General features: G+C 34.6%; 1 protein-coding gene across 2 annotated transcripts; it reads right to left on the reverse strand.

Annotated features, from left to right (window-relative positions):
• Nucleotides 1-943: 943 nt before the first annotated feature.
• Nucleotides 944-17,092, reverse strand: LOC130811034 (probable ubiquitin-like-specific protease 2B). Of its 2 annotated transcripts, none has more exons than XM_057677179.1 (16): nucleotides 16,770-17,080; nucleotides 10,348-10,508; nucleotides 10,186-10,267; nucleotides 10,048-10,097; nucleotides 9,697-9,888; nucleotides 9,522-9,597; nucleotides 7,193-7,301; nucleotides 5,940-6,011; nucleotides 5,693-5,824; nucleotides 5,090-5,290; nucleotides 4,943-4,998; nucleotides 4,775-4,868; nucleotides 3,998-4,088; nucleotides 3,113-3,232; nucleotides 2,165-2,533; nucleotides 944-2,061 (listed from the first exon to the last, which is right to left on the reverse strand). In XM_057677179.1, exons 1-16 carry the CDS (start codon nucleotides 16,912-16,914, stop codon nucleotides 1,489-1,491), a joined length of 2,523 nt encoding a protein of 840 aa, XP_057533162.1. In that variant the 5' UTR covers nucleotides 16,915-17,080; the 3' UTR covers nucleotides 944-1,488. The 2 variants fall into 2 exon arrangements, with proteins under 2 accessions (XP_057533162.1, XP_057533161.1); XM_057677178.1 differs by having other exon boundaries at nucleotides 949-2,061; nucleotides 10,348-10,679; nucleotides 16,770-17,092.
• Between the last annotated feature and the right edge of the window lie 610 nt (nucleotides 17,093-17,702).

Raw genomic sequence — 17,702 nt, forward strand, 5'->3', positions numbered from 1 at the left:
TAGCTCGACTTTATTTGGAAAATTTGAATAAAATAAGATTATTTAACAATTTAATTTCAAAAATAAGCTTCGTGAAAACTTAATTCTCAAAATAAGCGTCTGTACATTCAAACCTAGCCTTGGAGTAAATCGCTGTTACTAACAGCGAAAGACAAAAAAAAAAAAAAAAAAAAAAAGCCATAAGTCGCTGTTACTAACAGCGACTTAGGGAGTTGACCAGTCAACTCATTAAGTCGCTATTTGTAACAATGACTTTAAGGTTAACTGGTCAACTCTTTAATCTCGTAGGTTGGAATGAAAAAGTAACTGAAAACTGAAAACTTAAAACGCATTAAGTCGCTGTTACTAACAACGACTTAAAATAAATAAATAAATAAATAAATAAATTTAAGTCGACTCCAAGGCTAGGTTTGGATGTACGGACACTTATTTTGGGAATTAAGTTTTCACGAAGCTTATTTTTGGAATTAAGTTGTTAAAACATCTTATTTTATTCAAATTTTCAACAATAATGAAATAATGGGAAATGTTAGCTTATATATATAGCTCGACTTTATTTGTTATTACTAATAGCGAACAACGTCAAAATTAGAGGTTTGAATTAGTATAAGGTTATTTTGGAAAATACTTTCCCAAGAACCTTATTGTAGAAATTGTTTTGGGCCAACGGGCTTTTTTTTTTTTTTTTTTTTTTTTTTTACAAAAACTCTCTTAATAGTTGCATAATCAATATCATGGCCTAGGTTTTTATCGTTGCCCTTGGGTTAGTGGATTTGTAGAGTAAAGGTCAAGAAACCCACACTCTCATCTAGTTCCACCTACCTCATTCACCAATAATGTGAAGAAGTTAAAATAATGCATAATAATTATCTTCATTCATTTATATGCTTACAATACCCCTAGCATGATTAATTGATTTCACTAAGCATTCAAATTAGATCACATCAATGTTCCATCAATGGGCACAAAGATTTACACCTCTTTGGTTTCGAATAGCAATAATTATAGTAAAATAACACATTAATTTTGTGAACATTCACCAAACAATAATCAATCGAAAACAATCTATTTGTTATCACTAACAAAAATAAAATTGCATATAAACCCCTCCAAGCATTAATTGTTGATCACATCCCAATCAAGTTCTTCAAGATTTTTTGTACCTTAGATCTTAAGATTATTAAAACAAACATGCAAATTGGGTGATAAATATTTCAGTTTAGTAACCTATAAATACTATTTGGGAATTAACTTGATTATTACCAACAAGCCTCATTCTTGGTACGTATAACATATTACTGTCCAGTCCGAAAGCTGACTGGATCCATAAAATAGAACCAGACATCTACATTAACTGTTAGCATTGTTATGTTACAAACACCTAAAATTTGTATGTTGCACACTTCATGAAAAACCAATGGCTCCTACAAAAGATTTTACATCATTTATAGATGGACTCTAACATCCGCATTTCCTTAGACAAGCTTCTTACAAGTCGCCTGGAGATGTAAGCCGTAATCTCTTCGGGGCTCGTTCCTCATCCAAGTCTGAAGACGAATCCTCAACCACTTCATTAGTGTGTGCAATATCATCATTTCCGTCATCATCAATGTTCTCGAGATCTGGATCGGATGGATCCTCGATTTCTTTACCATTACTAGTATGTAATTCATCCAGATCATTGTTCCCATAGATTTTAGCCAATTCTTGCGAATCCTCGGCTGGTGTCTCCATCATATCACTAGAAGCAGAAGCATAGCTTTCGGTCAAACTATCTACATCTTTCTGTTCATCTGGATCTTTAATTTGTCCATTATCGGGACCTTGAACTTCTGGCTCTATGATCATTAAGTCTTCAGAGTCATCAGAGGAGTGATTTGGAGAAGGTGGGGAGTTGTTTTCAGGGTATTCTTGATTCGACAGTTCTGATTCCCATGGGAACCCTGGGTTCAAATCTCCAGGTGTATAATCAATGTGACAAGCGGTTGCTGTCACACCATCTAGTGATTTGAAAGTTTGACCCAAGGTCGAAGGGGCGAGGTGATCGAAAGCTCCTTCCTCCTGTGCAAGAACATGCAAAATCAGTTCAAGATGAAAGGCTTGGGAGGTCTGGCGGAAAATTAATTCCATAGAAAATAAAATATTATGCTCCGAAATGGCTCACCCTGATTGGCGGCGTAGGACATCCGGGCTGTCCAATCGATGCTCCTTCACCAAACCGTTCACACTGTTCAATAAGGTTTCTCATACCCAAATTTGAGACGTTAGTGCATAATGACATATCCAGTAGACCCATTTCCATCCCTGGAACAGGTTGGGAATGTAAAGTATCCCATGATTTCCCTCGGCTCATTCTCGCTGTAGCTGTGTCATTGTCATTCTCTTTGTTTTCTAGTAATGATGATGATTGAGATTCATGATTGCAATGTGAAGCATTTTCTAGAGGACAACCTTTTAGAAGCTCATAAATCAATCTCTGGATATAAACACGCTTAAGTGAGGCCTCTCTGGGAACAAACCAATCAGGCTTTAGCTGCAAGGATACAAAACCTCATTATAAAATTTCACCAGCAAAAAGTTTGCAACAAACTCAAATACATCAAAACAACCTTTTGACCATATTCACCGTGGAACACAAATGAAAAAATAAAAATAGTATATTTTGAATTTCAATTTCAATTTGATACCCTAGTCCACCTGGAATGCTATTGCACTATGCCAATATCTAAAGACACTTTTCACATGAGTTCACAACTTAAGACACGCAATATGTAATGGAGGAAGAGTTAGACAATCAAGAGAATGTGCACTGAAGGACAACTGTGTTGCCATCTATAATCAAAAGCCAAGCATCAAATGCTCCAATAGCAAGTCGCCAAATAATTAGCCATCATTCGTCAGTCGTCACAAAAAAACATGCATGTCATTCATTACTTCTACTTCCAAGCACAGAACCATATAGCTGACACATTTTTGAGCATGCAATTCATATAACACAATGCCACAGTCAAACTCAATATATACGCAAGATAGCAAGTACAAGCAATTCAAAATCTCTTTTATTACAAGGTGGCATCCACTAGATCTAAATATGTAAAAAAAAAGGACTCACAAAACTATCAAACTTGTTGATCTGGAAAGGACTGAAGTTTTCAGGTGCTTCAGCTATAAAGCGTTCAACATAATGAAGCAGGAAAAGACCACAATCAGTATAGTTGTCCTGCTGAGGAAGCTGTCACAGAAAGAAAACTAATGAGTGAATCACATTCATGCATAGACAAAGAATGGGGAAATAGAGGAAATGAGGATCCTAGGACTACACGTATAAAAAATAGGCGAAGATGGTATGCATGTATAATATATGCATGCATGTAAGTGGTGATAATTGAGTTGGGTTCAAATTCAATCAGTTATTTATCTCTTTTTAAAAAATATATTCATCATAGTAGTATTGTACAATTTCTGATCTTTAGTTCTAAAATGCTGAAAATCGAAAAACAAAAATGTCCACTTAAGTACCAAATGTTGGAATGAAGTGAGAAAGGTAAGATTAGCACAGGAAACTTAAAAGAGTCATATAGCAGGTTTTTTATAACATGGAAACTAGCTTAGCTATGCTAGAATCACTGGAGATGTTAAATCTGAGATATATGGTCCAAGCAAGAAAAAATTACATGACTGTCCATTAGTTGACAGGTAGGAAAGTAGGAAACATCAAAGATGTATGATCTATGACTTACAAGCTTATACTGCAAGAAAGTAATTATACAGAAAGGATAGACAGAGTAGAAACTCAACACTAAGGTTACCATTACAAGAGTACAACTAATTTCAGCAAGTCATTCTTTGACTATTTTGCAAAGTGAGAACTAAGTTACCAATACTTTGTCTGGCAGTAGTATATCGTTTCATATTGAATTGAAAATAGTCATTATCATTGAATTCAACAAGTCAAGTAGAATTCAACTGGAATCCAGCCTAAAAATCCAAAATGTACCTCAAGTGAAAGAAACCGCAGGTTTGAAAATTTTGATACAATATCCTCAGTTGTCTCTTTTCGCTTCTCTTTCCATTCTTCCAATAGATAACTGCGATTCCAACAGATACCAAGGCAAAACTTAAATATGAAGACAACATGCATATTTACAAGGAAAACATGGTAAATGATACTACAGCAAAGCATATGCAACTTGCAAACCATCTCCATTAGGTCGCATATATCACTGGATTCGCAACCAGCAGTCCGAAGAAAAGCACAAACAAAAACAAACAGAAGCAGAGAAGGCAACGATGAAAAAAACGCATGAAGAGATGAGCACCCAACTTTCACTCAACGCAATTAATCAACTTTGTCAAAAGAAGAAAAATGCAAGCATCTACTATACTGGTACATATCTCCTCCAGCATTCCTCATAATACTAGTTTACTATTTATTTGGCAAGTGAGTGACTGCAATTGGTGCTTTCCCAGTAAAAACAAAATCAACAAGGTAAACTTGGAATGAACACCTAGTCTCAGCATCAGGGGTTTTGGTCAATCTAGGATAAGTATACAAGTGATGGATGAACAAAATAGCCTCATCAGAAAAAGACAGAACCATACACATGACTTAAAATGGTTAATTTTGACCACAAGAAATGTCTAAAGCTTCACGCAAATAGGAACTTTCAAAAGTTAATAAAGAAATTCATCAAATGCATTTTAAACACTAAAGACTATAGCTGGCTTCTACAGTGTAATGTCTCAAAACAAGATCCTAGCAGAAGGGGAATACCTCTGAACAAGATCCTTCAGCCCTGTATGACTTCCTCTGATAGAGTCCATGTGCAATATACAAGGAACCTTCACAGATTCATCCACATTCTCTTCTGAAACCATATTAGTTAATCAAAAAACACTATCAAATTTGCAAGATTAGATTGCCTAAACGAAAGGCACACACCACTGAATGCAGCAACTTCACCGGGATGGCATATGACAAGCAAACTCCAATGAAGACTGGAAAAAGAAAGACAGGAAAAGTCAAGAATCAATATATAAAAAAATATTATATTGAATGAGATCAGAATGTACATAACTGGCTTCTTACTTGTAATTGACTGGAATAAAAATGTAATCCTTCTCAAATATGTTCACTTTTCTTGTCCATTTCCGAACACGGCGAAAACCAGCCTCGCCGTCAAAAACACAAGAAGGGTTTTTGCCTGGTTCAGCCAGCTTGCAGAAAAAGAAGGTATTAAAAAAATGGAATCTACTTCTTTGAGACGGAGGAAGTTCGTTCTGTAAATATCTGTTTAGAAGCAAAAGTTTATGAGCATAAACATCCACAGATATCAGGTCAAATTATCTTAGATGTAAATAAAGTGTTAAATTGTTAAAATTCCTGGAAAACATCTAGATATATTTGCTAATGATTAAAAAGCCTTAGTCCACAGTATGGAAAAACATCACAAAGCATTAAGTCTCTGCCAAAATACAGGTCAGCTTTTCACAAACACTACAATGATGGCAAAGCCTTCATCCACACAATATGAGGTTTGGCTACATGAGCTAAAAAAAATCAATAATGGTTCTCATAAAGAAATAACCAAGACTATTGCTATACAGCAAGCAAGAAATAATCAGTAATGGTTCTCCTAAAGAAAACAAATTATATTCCAACATGAAAAAAAAAATCAGGCGGTAGACTTACTTAATATAAAAGTCAATGATGGTATCATTAATGAAAGTATCAGGCTCCAACAGATCCACATCCGATTTACTAATTGAAACAGAATCTACACCTCCTTTGGGGTAGATAACTTGATCAAAAGGGTCCTCAAAGCTGCAACATGATTGCAAACAGCGAAAGCAACCAAATAAATCATCAAGCTTCTCAAGTCAGAACAAAAAAAGGAAATTATCAAGTTCACAACTCAAGTTCAACATATTCCACTTACTTAGGAATGTAAGGATCTGAAGACGACTCGCTACTCTCTAAAGGAAATGGACCTCCTTCACAAATATTACCGCTACATGCAAAAGCGTATATGCATTAGAGGAAACTAAAAAGTAAGGTGCTATTACAAACATAATTTTATTTACAAAGCAATACAAGATGAAATAACGAAGTATGATACATTTATTACTAGCAATAACAAATTGGTGGACAAGCTGAAGACCTAACCCCAATGTCGTTCGCATACATAAGTTTTCCATTTAAAAGGAATTTGTCTCCTGTACTTATTCTGTTGTAGTTATCCACTTATAAACCTGAGCAGTAAGCAGTATGGGCACAATTCGGCGATTTGGGCACAGGAATCGAACAAGGCCCACTTGAAAATAATGGGTTCGAGCCTACTTAATATTTTGGCTGGGATAATAATACCTAGGCTATGAGACTCATTTTTTCTCTCAAACCTTTGCTCAATAAAGCAAAACATTTATATTAGGTAGTTTGAGGAACCCTCAGAAAATTTGAAGCAGGCAACCAAAAAATTTACATGTAACTATAACATAAGTGATAAGGTTCAAAAAGAAAGTAGAATTCTATGATTCCTTCCATTATTCTATCAAAAAGTGTAAAGCTCTAACGGCCCGTTTGGTTGATGGTAATGAAGTAATGGGAATGAAATATTGTAATGACTAGTAATGAAGGAATGGATATGAGAATTGGTAATGAAGATTCTTTTGTTTGGTGTGCATGAGTAAAGGATGGTAATGGAAGATAATATTCCATTGATTGCATTTGGTTGTTAGTAATAAAAAATGGTAATGACTCTTAGTTTCATTATTGTATATTTGTATCTAAAAGCATTATTGTATCTAAATTATTCTATCTAATGATTCTTTTTTTAATAATAATATTTTTTTGGATAATTACATACATTACCTTTTTTTTCTTCATTATTTTTTTTCTTCAGCTCGAAACAACATTACCTTATTTTATTACCACAATAATACTTCATTACCATTACAGCCTAATACCAGGTTGTTTGATGGTAATAAAAATGGCCCTTTTTGGTAATTTCATTACCTTATTTTATTACCATCCATTACCATTGAAGGCATCCAAACAACCAAATTTTTTATTACTTAATTTTATTATCATTACCGCCTTCTAATACCATGTACCAAACGGGCCATAAAGGGCAAGAAAGCAAAATAAAATGAACACATAAATATTTTCCCACTCTGAAAAAAAGAAACTCACTTCAGCCCATTGCTCCAGACAGCTTGGTATCTCACATCCAGAGACATGATCCAGTCTTGTCTCTGTGGCCAAAGAGGATCGTGAACCAAAAATTCTAACACTTCAACACCTGCACATGACACATAAGTATTGGTCGGGCAAACTTTGGTGATAAAAAAAATGTAGCCTCAAATTCTCAACCTAACACATTGTCTTGACATGTACACTATTTGTTGTAAATTGCTATAATAAAGAACTTCCATCATTTTTCTTTGTTATTTTTTTCCTTGGAAGTCAAGAATGGGAAAGCGGGTAAGATAGGCGCAAACTGAGCCAGAACATGGGCAGTATAGGCATGACATGTACTCAGGCACAACACAGAAAGATACACAAACTTGTGGGCTGCGAATGTGCCGTGGACAAGAACTTGGAATTTGGCAGTCCCTAGCATGAGGCAAGACAGGTGGCTCGCTTTTTAGCATTTTATATTTCCATACTAATCAAATAAAGGACATGATATATTTTTCATAATTATTCTTCTTACTTCTTAGTTATTAATTTTGATGCTAAACATAATGTATATTCGTATAACTATTCAAGGTGTTTATATTAAGATGCAAGAGCGGAAGGAAAGGCATCCAATTTGTTGCCTTTCTTCTAAACTACCACATTCTATCACCCAATGTCATCAAAGGTTCTACCTAGGATTAGGAAGGGTTTAGGGGTTAGATGAATGCAACCTTATCCATGTAATAATATAACTGCAAACGTCATCAACTTCACACAAAAGAAGTGCACATACATTAATGAGCCATTTTATTAAAGCTATTATGATCCAAACTAAAGAAGAATAAATCATTTGAATGAACAAAGGGGCAAAGTTGACTCCTGAGTAACGAAATTGTAGTCAAATTGGACCATGAATTCAAAATTAGTGTAGCCGGGATCGATAGTTCAACAAGCAACCCGCAATCCAGAATGTTTGTTCCCAATCGTGGATCATTCGAGATTTGGATCGCTTGGAGACTGTATCCACGGTGGATGGTATCGATGGGGATGAAGGGAGCAGTTGCACGAGGGGTTTTTTATTTCCTCGGAGATCAGTTTTGACTTTCTGCTTCTGCTCGACCATGTTTTTCTTTTTTTGTTTCTCTAATTGTACTCTTTTTGAGAAGAAGAATGTGTCTTTTTTAACTTCACCTACACGTACAAGTTTTCTTTAATCCAAAAACATTTCATTTTTCAACGTCATTTCTTTCTTTTTCATGTCTTGTATTACGTTTTTCTATATTCTTTTCTTTATTAATTTTCTTGTACTTTGCCTTTGCAACCACTTCAAAATATAATTATAGAACTTATTTGCCTATTTAATTTTTAAGCCCATTTCTAACACAATTTTAATATTCAAAAATAAATTAGGGCACTCTAAGTGCGTTTTCTTTTCTTTTTCCTTCTCTTTTCTCTTTTTTGACTTTCTTACTTTTCTAAGTATTATTTTATGTAATCGACCCCAAATCGTACCTCAATCCGAATTGAATAGTTCCACAACCCAAAACCAAAAGATTTTGAAAATTGGTGAATATCGTTCATAACCACATTCCGCAATCCAGATCAATCCTTGACCATGACAAGGAAGGCTACAACCATAGGGAGAATATCAATGGCGATAGAGTTACTTGTTGTCTATCATAAATCATAATAAAAATTGAAAATGTTGTAAGATAGAACATAGAACAATTGTATGGGTACAAAACAAGAAGATATTAATACACTAGCCTACAAGGTGGGGCAAGTGCTACTGTTAAACGATTCAAGTTTTCACGGGCTAGCGCGTTACTCTCAAAATTTTAGGTAATACTCTCTTCTTCAACAGTCACAAACACTGCCATATCCGGAGTTTTCTTCACTCCTTCAGCAGAAATTGCTCAACTGCTGCCTAAGTCCTCTTCAACAGGCGTGAAGCAACAGCAACTCAGAGTCTAGAATTCCGGAAGCATTGAGTTCTGTTTCTGAACCCCATTTGAAAATCAACTATCTTTGCTACATGTGTGTTCTTTACTTGTTCTTGATCTTTGACTTTTGCGTCTAGTCGTTATTGATTACTTTCTTGTAAATTTTGCAACTATTTAATTGATTCTTGTTTTTATTATTATCACTTTGATGTGACTTCTTTATTTGGGGTTTGTTGGAAAGTCTCAATCTTTCCTGGTTAATTGTGAATTTGATTTAAATTCTTGCTACATTTAAGTGGGGTTTGCCTATTATTTTGCTCTAGCATTGATCATGTGTAGAGTGTTATTTTCTCTAGGTTTCGCATAATTTTCTCAAAAAGACCTTCGTCAAAACAAACCTGCTGGGTTGTGTTCATTTTCTTCTAGCATTGCATCCTTGGTCAAAAGGCGAACTTTCACTTTTGCCATAAGAGTCTGAAAAGTAACACCATCAACATAAAAAGATAAGCTATTCAACTAAAAAGCAAGAGTAGACATGTGCTTCTAAGGAAAAAAGAAAGTTCTGAAAATCACCTTGCTACTCCAATGTGACTCAATACCATGAATGTCCTCAATATTCCATTCAAATCCAATTGTTCCCGACTCCTCTTCCAAGGTAGATGTCTCAATTTTAAGAGATGTATCAGAAAAAACTATCAGGCATGCAGGATAATATTTATCGCCGTAGTAGACATAATCAGTAGGAATAACATTATCCATTTTCTCCTGCCATATGCATATAATCGTCAGTATAACATTGTGTTACTGATGCTTTTATTCTAAAAGACATTAATTGCATACCATTAACAATACATAATACAGTACACAACAAAGGCTTATGCCCAACAATAAGACATCTCAAAATAAGAACAACAAAGAGATTACCATATTCAAATTACTTGCTGATTGATCCTGAGCAAGTCCATTCATTGGAACTGCAAAACATAGCAGAATAGTTTTATAAAATCAAAACATGCTTTTCTCGTTTTTAGGAATGCATAAGAGGCATAACAGTATTCTCACCCAGCTCAAAACCAGAGGTGGGAGGAGAGCCCTCTTGCGAGCTGTCATAACCATCTGAGGCCCCAGCATCAACTGAACCATTCTGCAGATTTCCACAGAACGTGAACTTTTAAGCCAGAAAACATATATTTAGAAAATAATACATGGAAAATAACAGCATACACTGCAGGGTGATTCTGGGTTAATGGGACTGATATGAGTCATATGACCATTTTCTGAAGATACTCCAAAGGGACAGGCAATTCTTATCTCCATATCCAAAGAGCAATTTTCAGATTTTACATTATCTCCACTAACATGACAGCTCTGATGCAAGCTTCTGTCTGACATAACACCAAACACCTCTGGTTGTTTAGAAACAGTGGTATAGGGTGAATCTTGAGGACCACCAGAAACAATATTAACGTAACCACAATCATCATCATCAATAGCAACAACATGAAATTGTTCTACGGTATGAAGTTCTTTCATGCGAGTGATTGACCCAGAAGAAGCTGATGACAAATAAGGCAGTCAATTTACCAATCATCCTAAAAGGGAGATAAAACTAAGACATTCACAAAAATTAACTACAAAATTCAATAAGGCAATCAACTAGCAAAAAATTTTATCACAATATTTGCAATTAGGAATTCCAAATTGCTACAAAAAGAAAAGAGAACAGAAGGCTCAAAGTTTTAATCTCAAACGATGGGATTGGCAGCATAAAATAATAATTGGAATCCTATAACCAATGACCAGATAAATATATGTACAACATTTCATTTCCCTAAAACCACAGATTGCACACCCATCTAATTTAAAATTACACAGAAATGATTCTCTGTTCTTTCCTTTGTAGGTATCATCGCTGCCTTATTCAACATGAAACTCAAACAAAAACTGGAATATATCTTACCAATTGACCTTGAGCAGCAATCTAAATGCTGTGCTTTATCTTTCAGAAAATTGCTTGAAAACGACGATGTATTAGAGTTCGAACAATGTGTTTGAAACTCCAATATTGTCAAGATCGAGTGTATGAAGTTATAGTGACAAACAAATTACGCTAACAATGATTTCGATGTTTGTAGGAGAAAATAAAGCAATAAAACAACACAAAGATTTAACGAGGTTCACCCAACTAAGGCTACGTCCTCCGGTGTGTAGTATCTCTTATATTATCAAAAGGAGTTCAAAGAACTCTCAAATATGGAGAATTACAATAGAGAAGAGATATAAGCTAGTGTTTGGCTTGGGGTGTATTTGTGGATTGTTTTCAATGTGATTGAGAGCTCTCTATTTATAGGAGAGATTACACTAAGTTACATTAAGTATATTAAAGCTATGAATAAATGATAATAAAACATCTCCAAGAACTTGAAGAGTCAAAAAACAGCATCTTAGGAGCATCAAAAACATCGCTCGACCAAAGCAGGGGCTCGCTCGGTCGAGCGGCCTGGTCGAGCGGGATACAGGAAGTGTCTGTCTGCATTCTATCTACTCGCTCGACCCATCCTGAAGCTCGCTCGGTCGAGCGAGCTGGTCGAGCGACACTTCAGAAGGCTTCTGTCAGTAGTTGCTCGACCTTACATTGTAGAGCATCTTGAACTAAACCTTTGCACTTCTTCATTAAGTCCCATAACTCCCTTGATTAACTCATACTTCATTTCCTCATTAATCCATACTTTAATCATCATCATAAACCACAATAATCAACTTAATACACCAACTTAACACATTCATGGGATTCCATCCCAAAGGTCACACATGAATGCACCTCATCAAATGTGCACTCAAGTCACACCAATCACAACATTGCTCAATATCAAAAAAAAGACAGAGCAGGCTAATCTCCCTTGTTCCGCAGTACAAAATAGATAAGAAATGAAAGATTTAAGGGATACCGACCAAATCCAGATTGTGTTTTACCTCTAAGGGTGTGTTCTCTTTTACTGAATTTGGCTAATAGTCCTTTACTATTTGGTTGGACATATATCTGTTAAACTTATCTTATTGTTACTTAAACTTATTTTTGAGGAAAATTCACCTAGAATAATCCAACCTTTATTGATTTTTCCACAATAATCCCAATTTTTTATTAACCACGTATAATTCCAATTTTAGGGTCACTTATCCAAAAACATTGTTGCCCAAATAGTGACTGATTTTTGCAGGTTAATTGCTACAAAAATTATAATAATAAAAATCAAAAATATTAAAAATGAAAAGTTGAAATCAAAAAATAAACTTACTTGATTTCTCTTTTTAATTTTTTTTTCTTTCCATTTTTTTATAATTTAATTTTGTATTTATATTTTATATTTATGCAAAATGATTTGTTGTATAGATAAAAGGTTACCTTGTTGCATTCTTAGCAAGCACCCGTTATAGTTGGTATTATTCATATTCAATCAAAAGTTGAGATTGTTGTAGAAAAATCAACAAAAGGTTGGATTATTCTGGATAATTTTTCCTATTTTTAATTGACTTATTTTTGCAGAACAATATTCATTTAAATTGTTGAACTTATCTTTGCATAAGTTACAATCTTCTTGTTGATCACATTGGCAAATTTTAACTTTGTTTTAATGAACAAAGGTTCCCGGATAGCTAAAGGTAGCTTCTCAATTGGAGCTGCTTTCAATTAATGAAAAAAGCCTCTTGAACAGGTTCAGGTACCTTCTCAATAAGAGATGCTTTCTCGATGAACGCTTTGTGATAATTTACCACTGTTTCTTTTACTATTCATAAAGATTTCCTTGGTTGACAAATCAGAAGTGCTCGAGAGTTAGGGCTTTATAATCCACTCACCAGTTCTTGGCTCTCTTAGGGTAACCTCAACATTTTATACCTCACTCAACTGGTGAAACCCAAAAACAAATTTAACTATCACGAACTCGCAATTATGATTAAAGATGGAAAACTCCAATTTCGAAAACCTCCTCCTCCTCTGTTATGAGACACATTTTGATTTTGTTGCCACCAGACATTGCATCACTAAAGGTAGTTGCAATATTATAGGGTATTTCAAACTCCTTCATATTTGTCCAAGAACATGCTTAATTAGTGGCTATGAACCCACCTAGGTGAGCGTGAAGAAATCATGAAATGGTCTTGTTTAATGGGGCTCTTGAATGACCATGGATCCTCCTTTATCTTCTCCAAAATTTAACACCAAAGATTTATCTTCTTTATACGATTGATGGTTGTTAACACATATATATATATATACGATGATGTAAATTGGTTAGGATATGAAATGAAAATGATTATGAATTACCCTTCCCATATTTCTCTTTTCTCTTGCTTTACTCTATGCTCTTCTCCCATCTATAATTGTTCCACACCTCTGCTTCTTCACTCTATCTAATCCCTAATCTCTTCTTTCTTCCATTGCAAGCTTACACAATATTATGGTAATTAATGATATAACGCAGTGAATAAGGAGGCTACGACAACACTAAAGAAAAAGAATGAATGTCATCTTGCATTGGAAAAATGAAAAAATGAAGAAAACCAAGCAAAATATTTTCAAACACTAAAACCAAGACAAAAGTAGCAGTTCACAAAGAAAAAATAAGAACTTTCATGGAGGAGTTTGGAACTAGATTCCAAAAAATGTGATAAAGATATATAGGATGATGTAGATGAGGCAAGTGTCATGGACCTAGCTGTACCAAGGCCCACAATACAATACACTTATTCTAGAAAGGGAAGACGCTAGAAGACCCCTTGCTGGCATTCTGTTTTTGAAGGGAATCTCTCTCTTATGAGTATGTTGAGGTGCATTTTAATGGTTTCTAGAAAGATGTACTTTCCTTTAAATAGTCTTGGGAGGGGTAGATCTTTCTTATGCTTGTAATATCTTATTGTAATACCTTGTGGGAGTTACTGAGCCACTCTAAGATCTCAGGGGAGTACACTGTTCTCTTATGATAATACAAGCATTCTACCCTTCTTCTCTCTCTTCTAATTCTTTTCTTCTATTGCTTCTTCCTATTTCTTTCTGTACTTTCTTTTCTTGTATTCAGTTGCGAACATTTGTTACCAACACCATAACAGTGGTATCAGAGCATTGTGCAGCTAGCATGGCCCCCACACAAACCAACACCAATCACATCAAAGTTCTAGAAGAAAATGTGTTGGCATTACAAGCCTCCATTCCGAATCTACAAGGATCTTAGGAAAATCGCATTACCGAAATGATGCAAAATCTGTAAATGAATTAATCCCAATTTAACACTGATTATGGTCAGAAAATTGAGGGCTATGTCAAGGGTCAAGAAAACCTAAAGTCCGCAATTGGTATACTTATAACTAAAGTAAAAATCATTGGGGCTAAGGTGTCGAGTATGAGTGAAGGGACTCAGTTCCAACAATCAACCCACACCGAAGAATGAAGGGACGGAAACAGTTCCAGATCATCAACCCATTATCGTGGAGTTTGAGCAACATGAAAACCATGGAGGACATACCGAAAACCATGGAGAAAATACCAACTAGAGGCTGAGGCGATTGGAGTTTCCCATATTTTCAGGTGAAGAGCCGAAGGACTGGATTGTAAAGGCCAAGAAGAGTTTTGAGTTTTATCAGATGACCGAGATGGAGAAAATCAAAGCAATTGTAGTGGGGCTAAAGGGGGATGCCCTAGCTTGGTTTCGCTGGGAGAACAAAAGAAAAGCCATAACTAGTTGGAGGTCCCTCAAGAAAATGATGCTCAAACATTTTCCGGGTCGTAAAAGAGGTTCAATGATGGAGAAATGGCTGACTGTGAGACAAGATGAGATGTGGAGGAGTAAACGAAGCGTTTCATTCACCTATCCTCGAACATGGAAGAAGATGTTAGTGAAGAATTTCTGCTCACTAATTTCATCAGGGGCTGGAGATTTTAATACAGGTGAGTTGAGATTAATAGAACCAGCAACAATGGAGGAGGCCTTAGATTGGGGGTAAAAGTAGAAGAAAAGCTGATAGTGATGGGTCATATCAAGGAGCCACATGGGAGTAGAGTGACCCACCCTTTGACAACTTCCCAAAACAGAACATACACTCATCACAAAGTAAATTACCCAAATTACCCTAACCCAAATTACCCAAATTACCCAAATAACCGTACCCATTTTAAAATAAAACCAAATTCCCAAACACAATACAAATACACAGACACTCAAAAAAATGAACAACCACTCTTCCTACCTCCAAGACCCACCTAATTACAATATCTCCTAAAGTGGAAAGATTTGGAGGGAAAACACTTATTTTTATTTCTTTTCCTTTATGTTCCCTTCTAAACAAACAAGGTTCACTATCCCTCATTATCCTTCCCCTGCATTTCCTTTCCTTTCCTTTCCGTCTCCCTCTCTTCCTTTCTTTTATTTCCTAATTTGCTATCCAAACAGAGAGTTAATGATCAAACTTGATAAAATTTGTTAAAATGGCTTTTCGAAACACATAATTATATATGGTGCTTTTGTTAAAATAAGATAGTGTTATTCAAAAATTCTAAAACGTGATTTCATTTCTTTTCCCTTATGTTCCCTTCTAAACAAACAAGGTTCACTCTCCCTCTTTATCTCTCCCCTTCATTTCCTTTCCTTTCCGTCTCCTTCTCTTCCTTTTTTTTATCTCCTAACTGGTTATCCAAACACAAAATTAGTGATCAAACTTGATAAAATTTGTTAAAATGGCTTTTCAAAACACATAATTATATATGGTGCTATTGTTAGTGTTATTGAAAAATTCTAAAAGGTGATTTCATTAAGTTTTTCCATCATAATAAACAATTCAAAAAATTATTCTTAAGATAAACCTAGAAATGAATGTAAAAGTCTAATATAGGCTTCATCCGTACCACTTTTATCGTGCATCCTTTCTTATTCTTCCATTCACAAGCTCATACTCCTCATTCCATACTTCACTTAGTCACAATCTCTAACTCACACTCCTGAAATTTAATGTGGTGCATAATATTTTTGTGTGAACCAAGTTCATACAAGACCTGCTCGAAGTTCATAAATTAATCGATACACTCATCTTCAACACTTCAGAGATGGGACATCCAATAACAGGCAAATGCAAAAATTGCCAATTTCCATAAAATTGCCACAATTAACTTAAAGCAAAACATCTTATAGAAGTTCATCACTAGTACAGCCTTCATATTCTCATGGATAACAAAGACAATAGTCCTGATCGCACTTCTAACAAAAATCAACTCTTCTGGTTGTCCTTCCTACAATCTAATCCAAAAATTGTATAAGTAACATCCAGTATTTGATAATAAAGTCCGGTGCCACAATTGATCACCCATATCTTCAAATTAAACAACAATACATCACATTTTATCAAAATTATACTTTTTTCAGAAAAACATTCAGGAAAAAAACACAAAAAAAAATGAGGCGATGCAAAAAAGAGCTAACTTTAAATTCCTTCAATCAAATGAAATACACCGACAGACAAAGAATGCATCCAATCACACACACACACACAAGAGGTACAAAAAATAACAAAACAACTCAGAAAAGCTAAAATGTAGACATGAAAAAATTACATAAAACCTAATAAAGCAACATTGAGGAGCTGAAATAAAAATTCTATACCATGTTGAAGGAATCGGTACTTGGTAATCGCATTTGAAACATCCGAATCGAATTTAGGGTTTGAAAGTTTAGACCACTGTTGACAAGATTCGGATAATTCATCCTCTGGATTGAAATCATAAACGCTTAAATCTCTTTGTTCCATTATTTCATGAGAATTCTAGGAACCCTAATTTCCGCAAAGTAGGGGTTAATGAAGAGAGAATAAGATGGAGTTGACTAGTTTAGAGTCTGGATTTGCGAAAAGATGATCATTTGAACGAAACGTTTCGTTGATGTTATTTATAGGTGGAATGACTAATTTCTGGAAATCAGCTTAAAACGAAAGTCAGAGAGATGATCTTTTGATCAAGTGCAATTCATTAAATATTAATACCTATTTATCGTATTTTTAATGTCTGCTTATAATATCTTTAATGCTTACTTATCGTATTCTTAATGTCTATTTTCAATTTCTTAAATGTCCACTTACATCATTCTTAATGCCTATTTAGAATATTTTAAAAATATATAATGGGTCGGCCTAATTAGTAATGGTCTCTCAAAGATACCGTCTCTTAAAGAGACCGTCTCTCAATAGAATTCGTGCTTACTAATTTATATCAAATAATCTCCTGCTAGACGGCCTAAGCTGTACCACTAGCCTATACTCATTAATTTTTTTTTTATTTTAAAATATTAATTTAAAGACTTAAAAGGACAATTTTAAAACTTAAAGGTCTGTTTTAAAGATTTCAATTTCAAAATTTTAGTCACCCTACTTTGAAGTTGAAATGAAAATTTTAAATCTTGTAATGAGTCTTTTAAGTATTTAAGTTGGTCTTTTAAATATTAGAATTGATCTTAAAGTTGGTCTTTTAAAACCTAAAGTTGGATTTTTAAGTCTTAAAATAGGTCTTTTAACTTTTGAAATTGACATTTTAATTAACAAAA

Source organism: Amaranthus tricolor, chromosome 4 (assembly GCF_026212465.1).
Source record: "Amaranthus tricolor cultivar Red isolate AtriRed21 chromosome 4, ASM2621246v1, whole genome shotgun sequence".
In the NCBI taxonomy this organism is placed as follows: domain Eukaryota; kingdom Viridiplantae; phylum Streptophyta; class Magnoliopsida; order Caryophyllales; family Amaranthaceae; genus Amaranthus; species Amaranthus tricolor.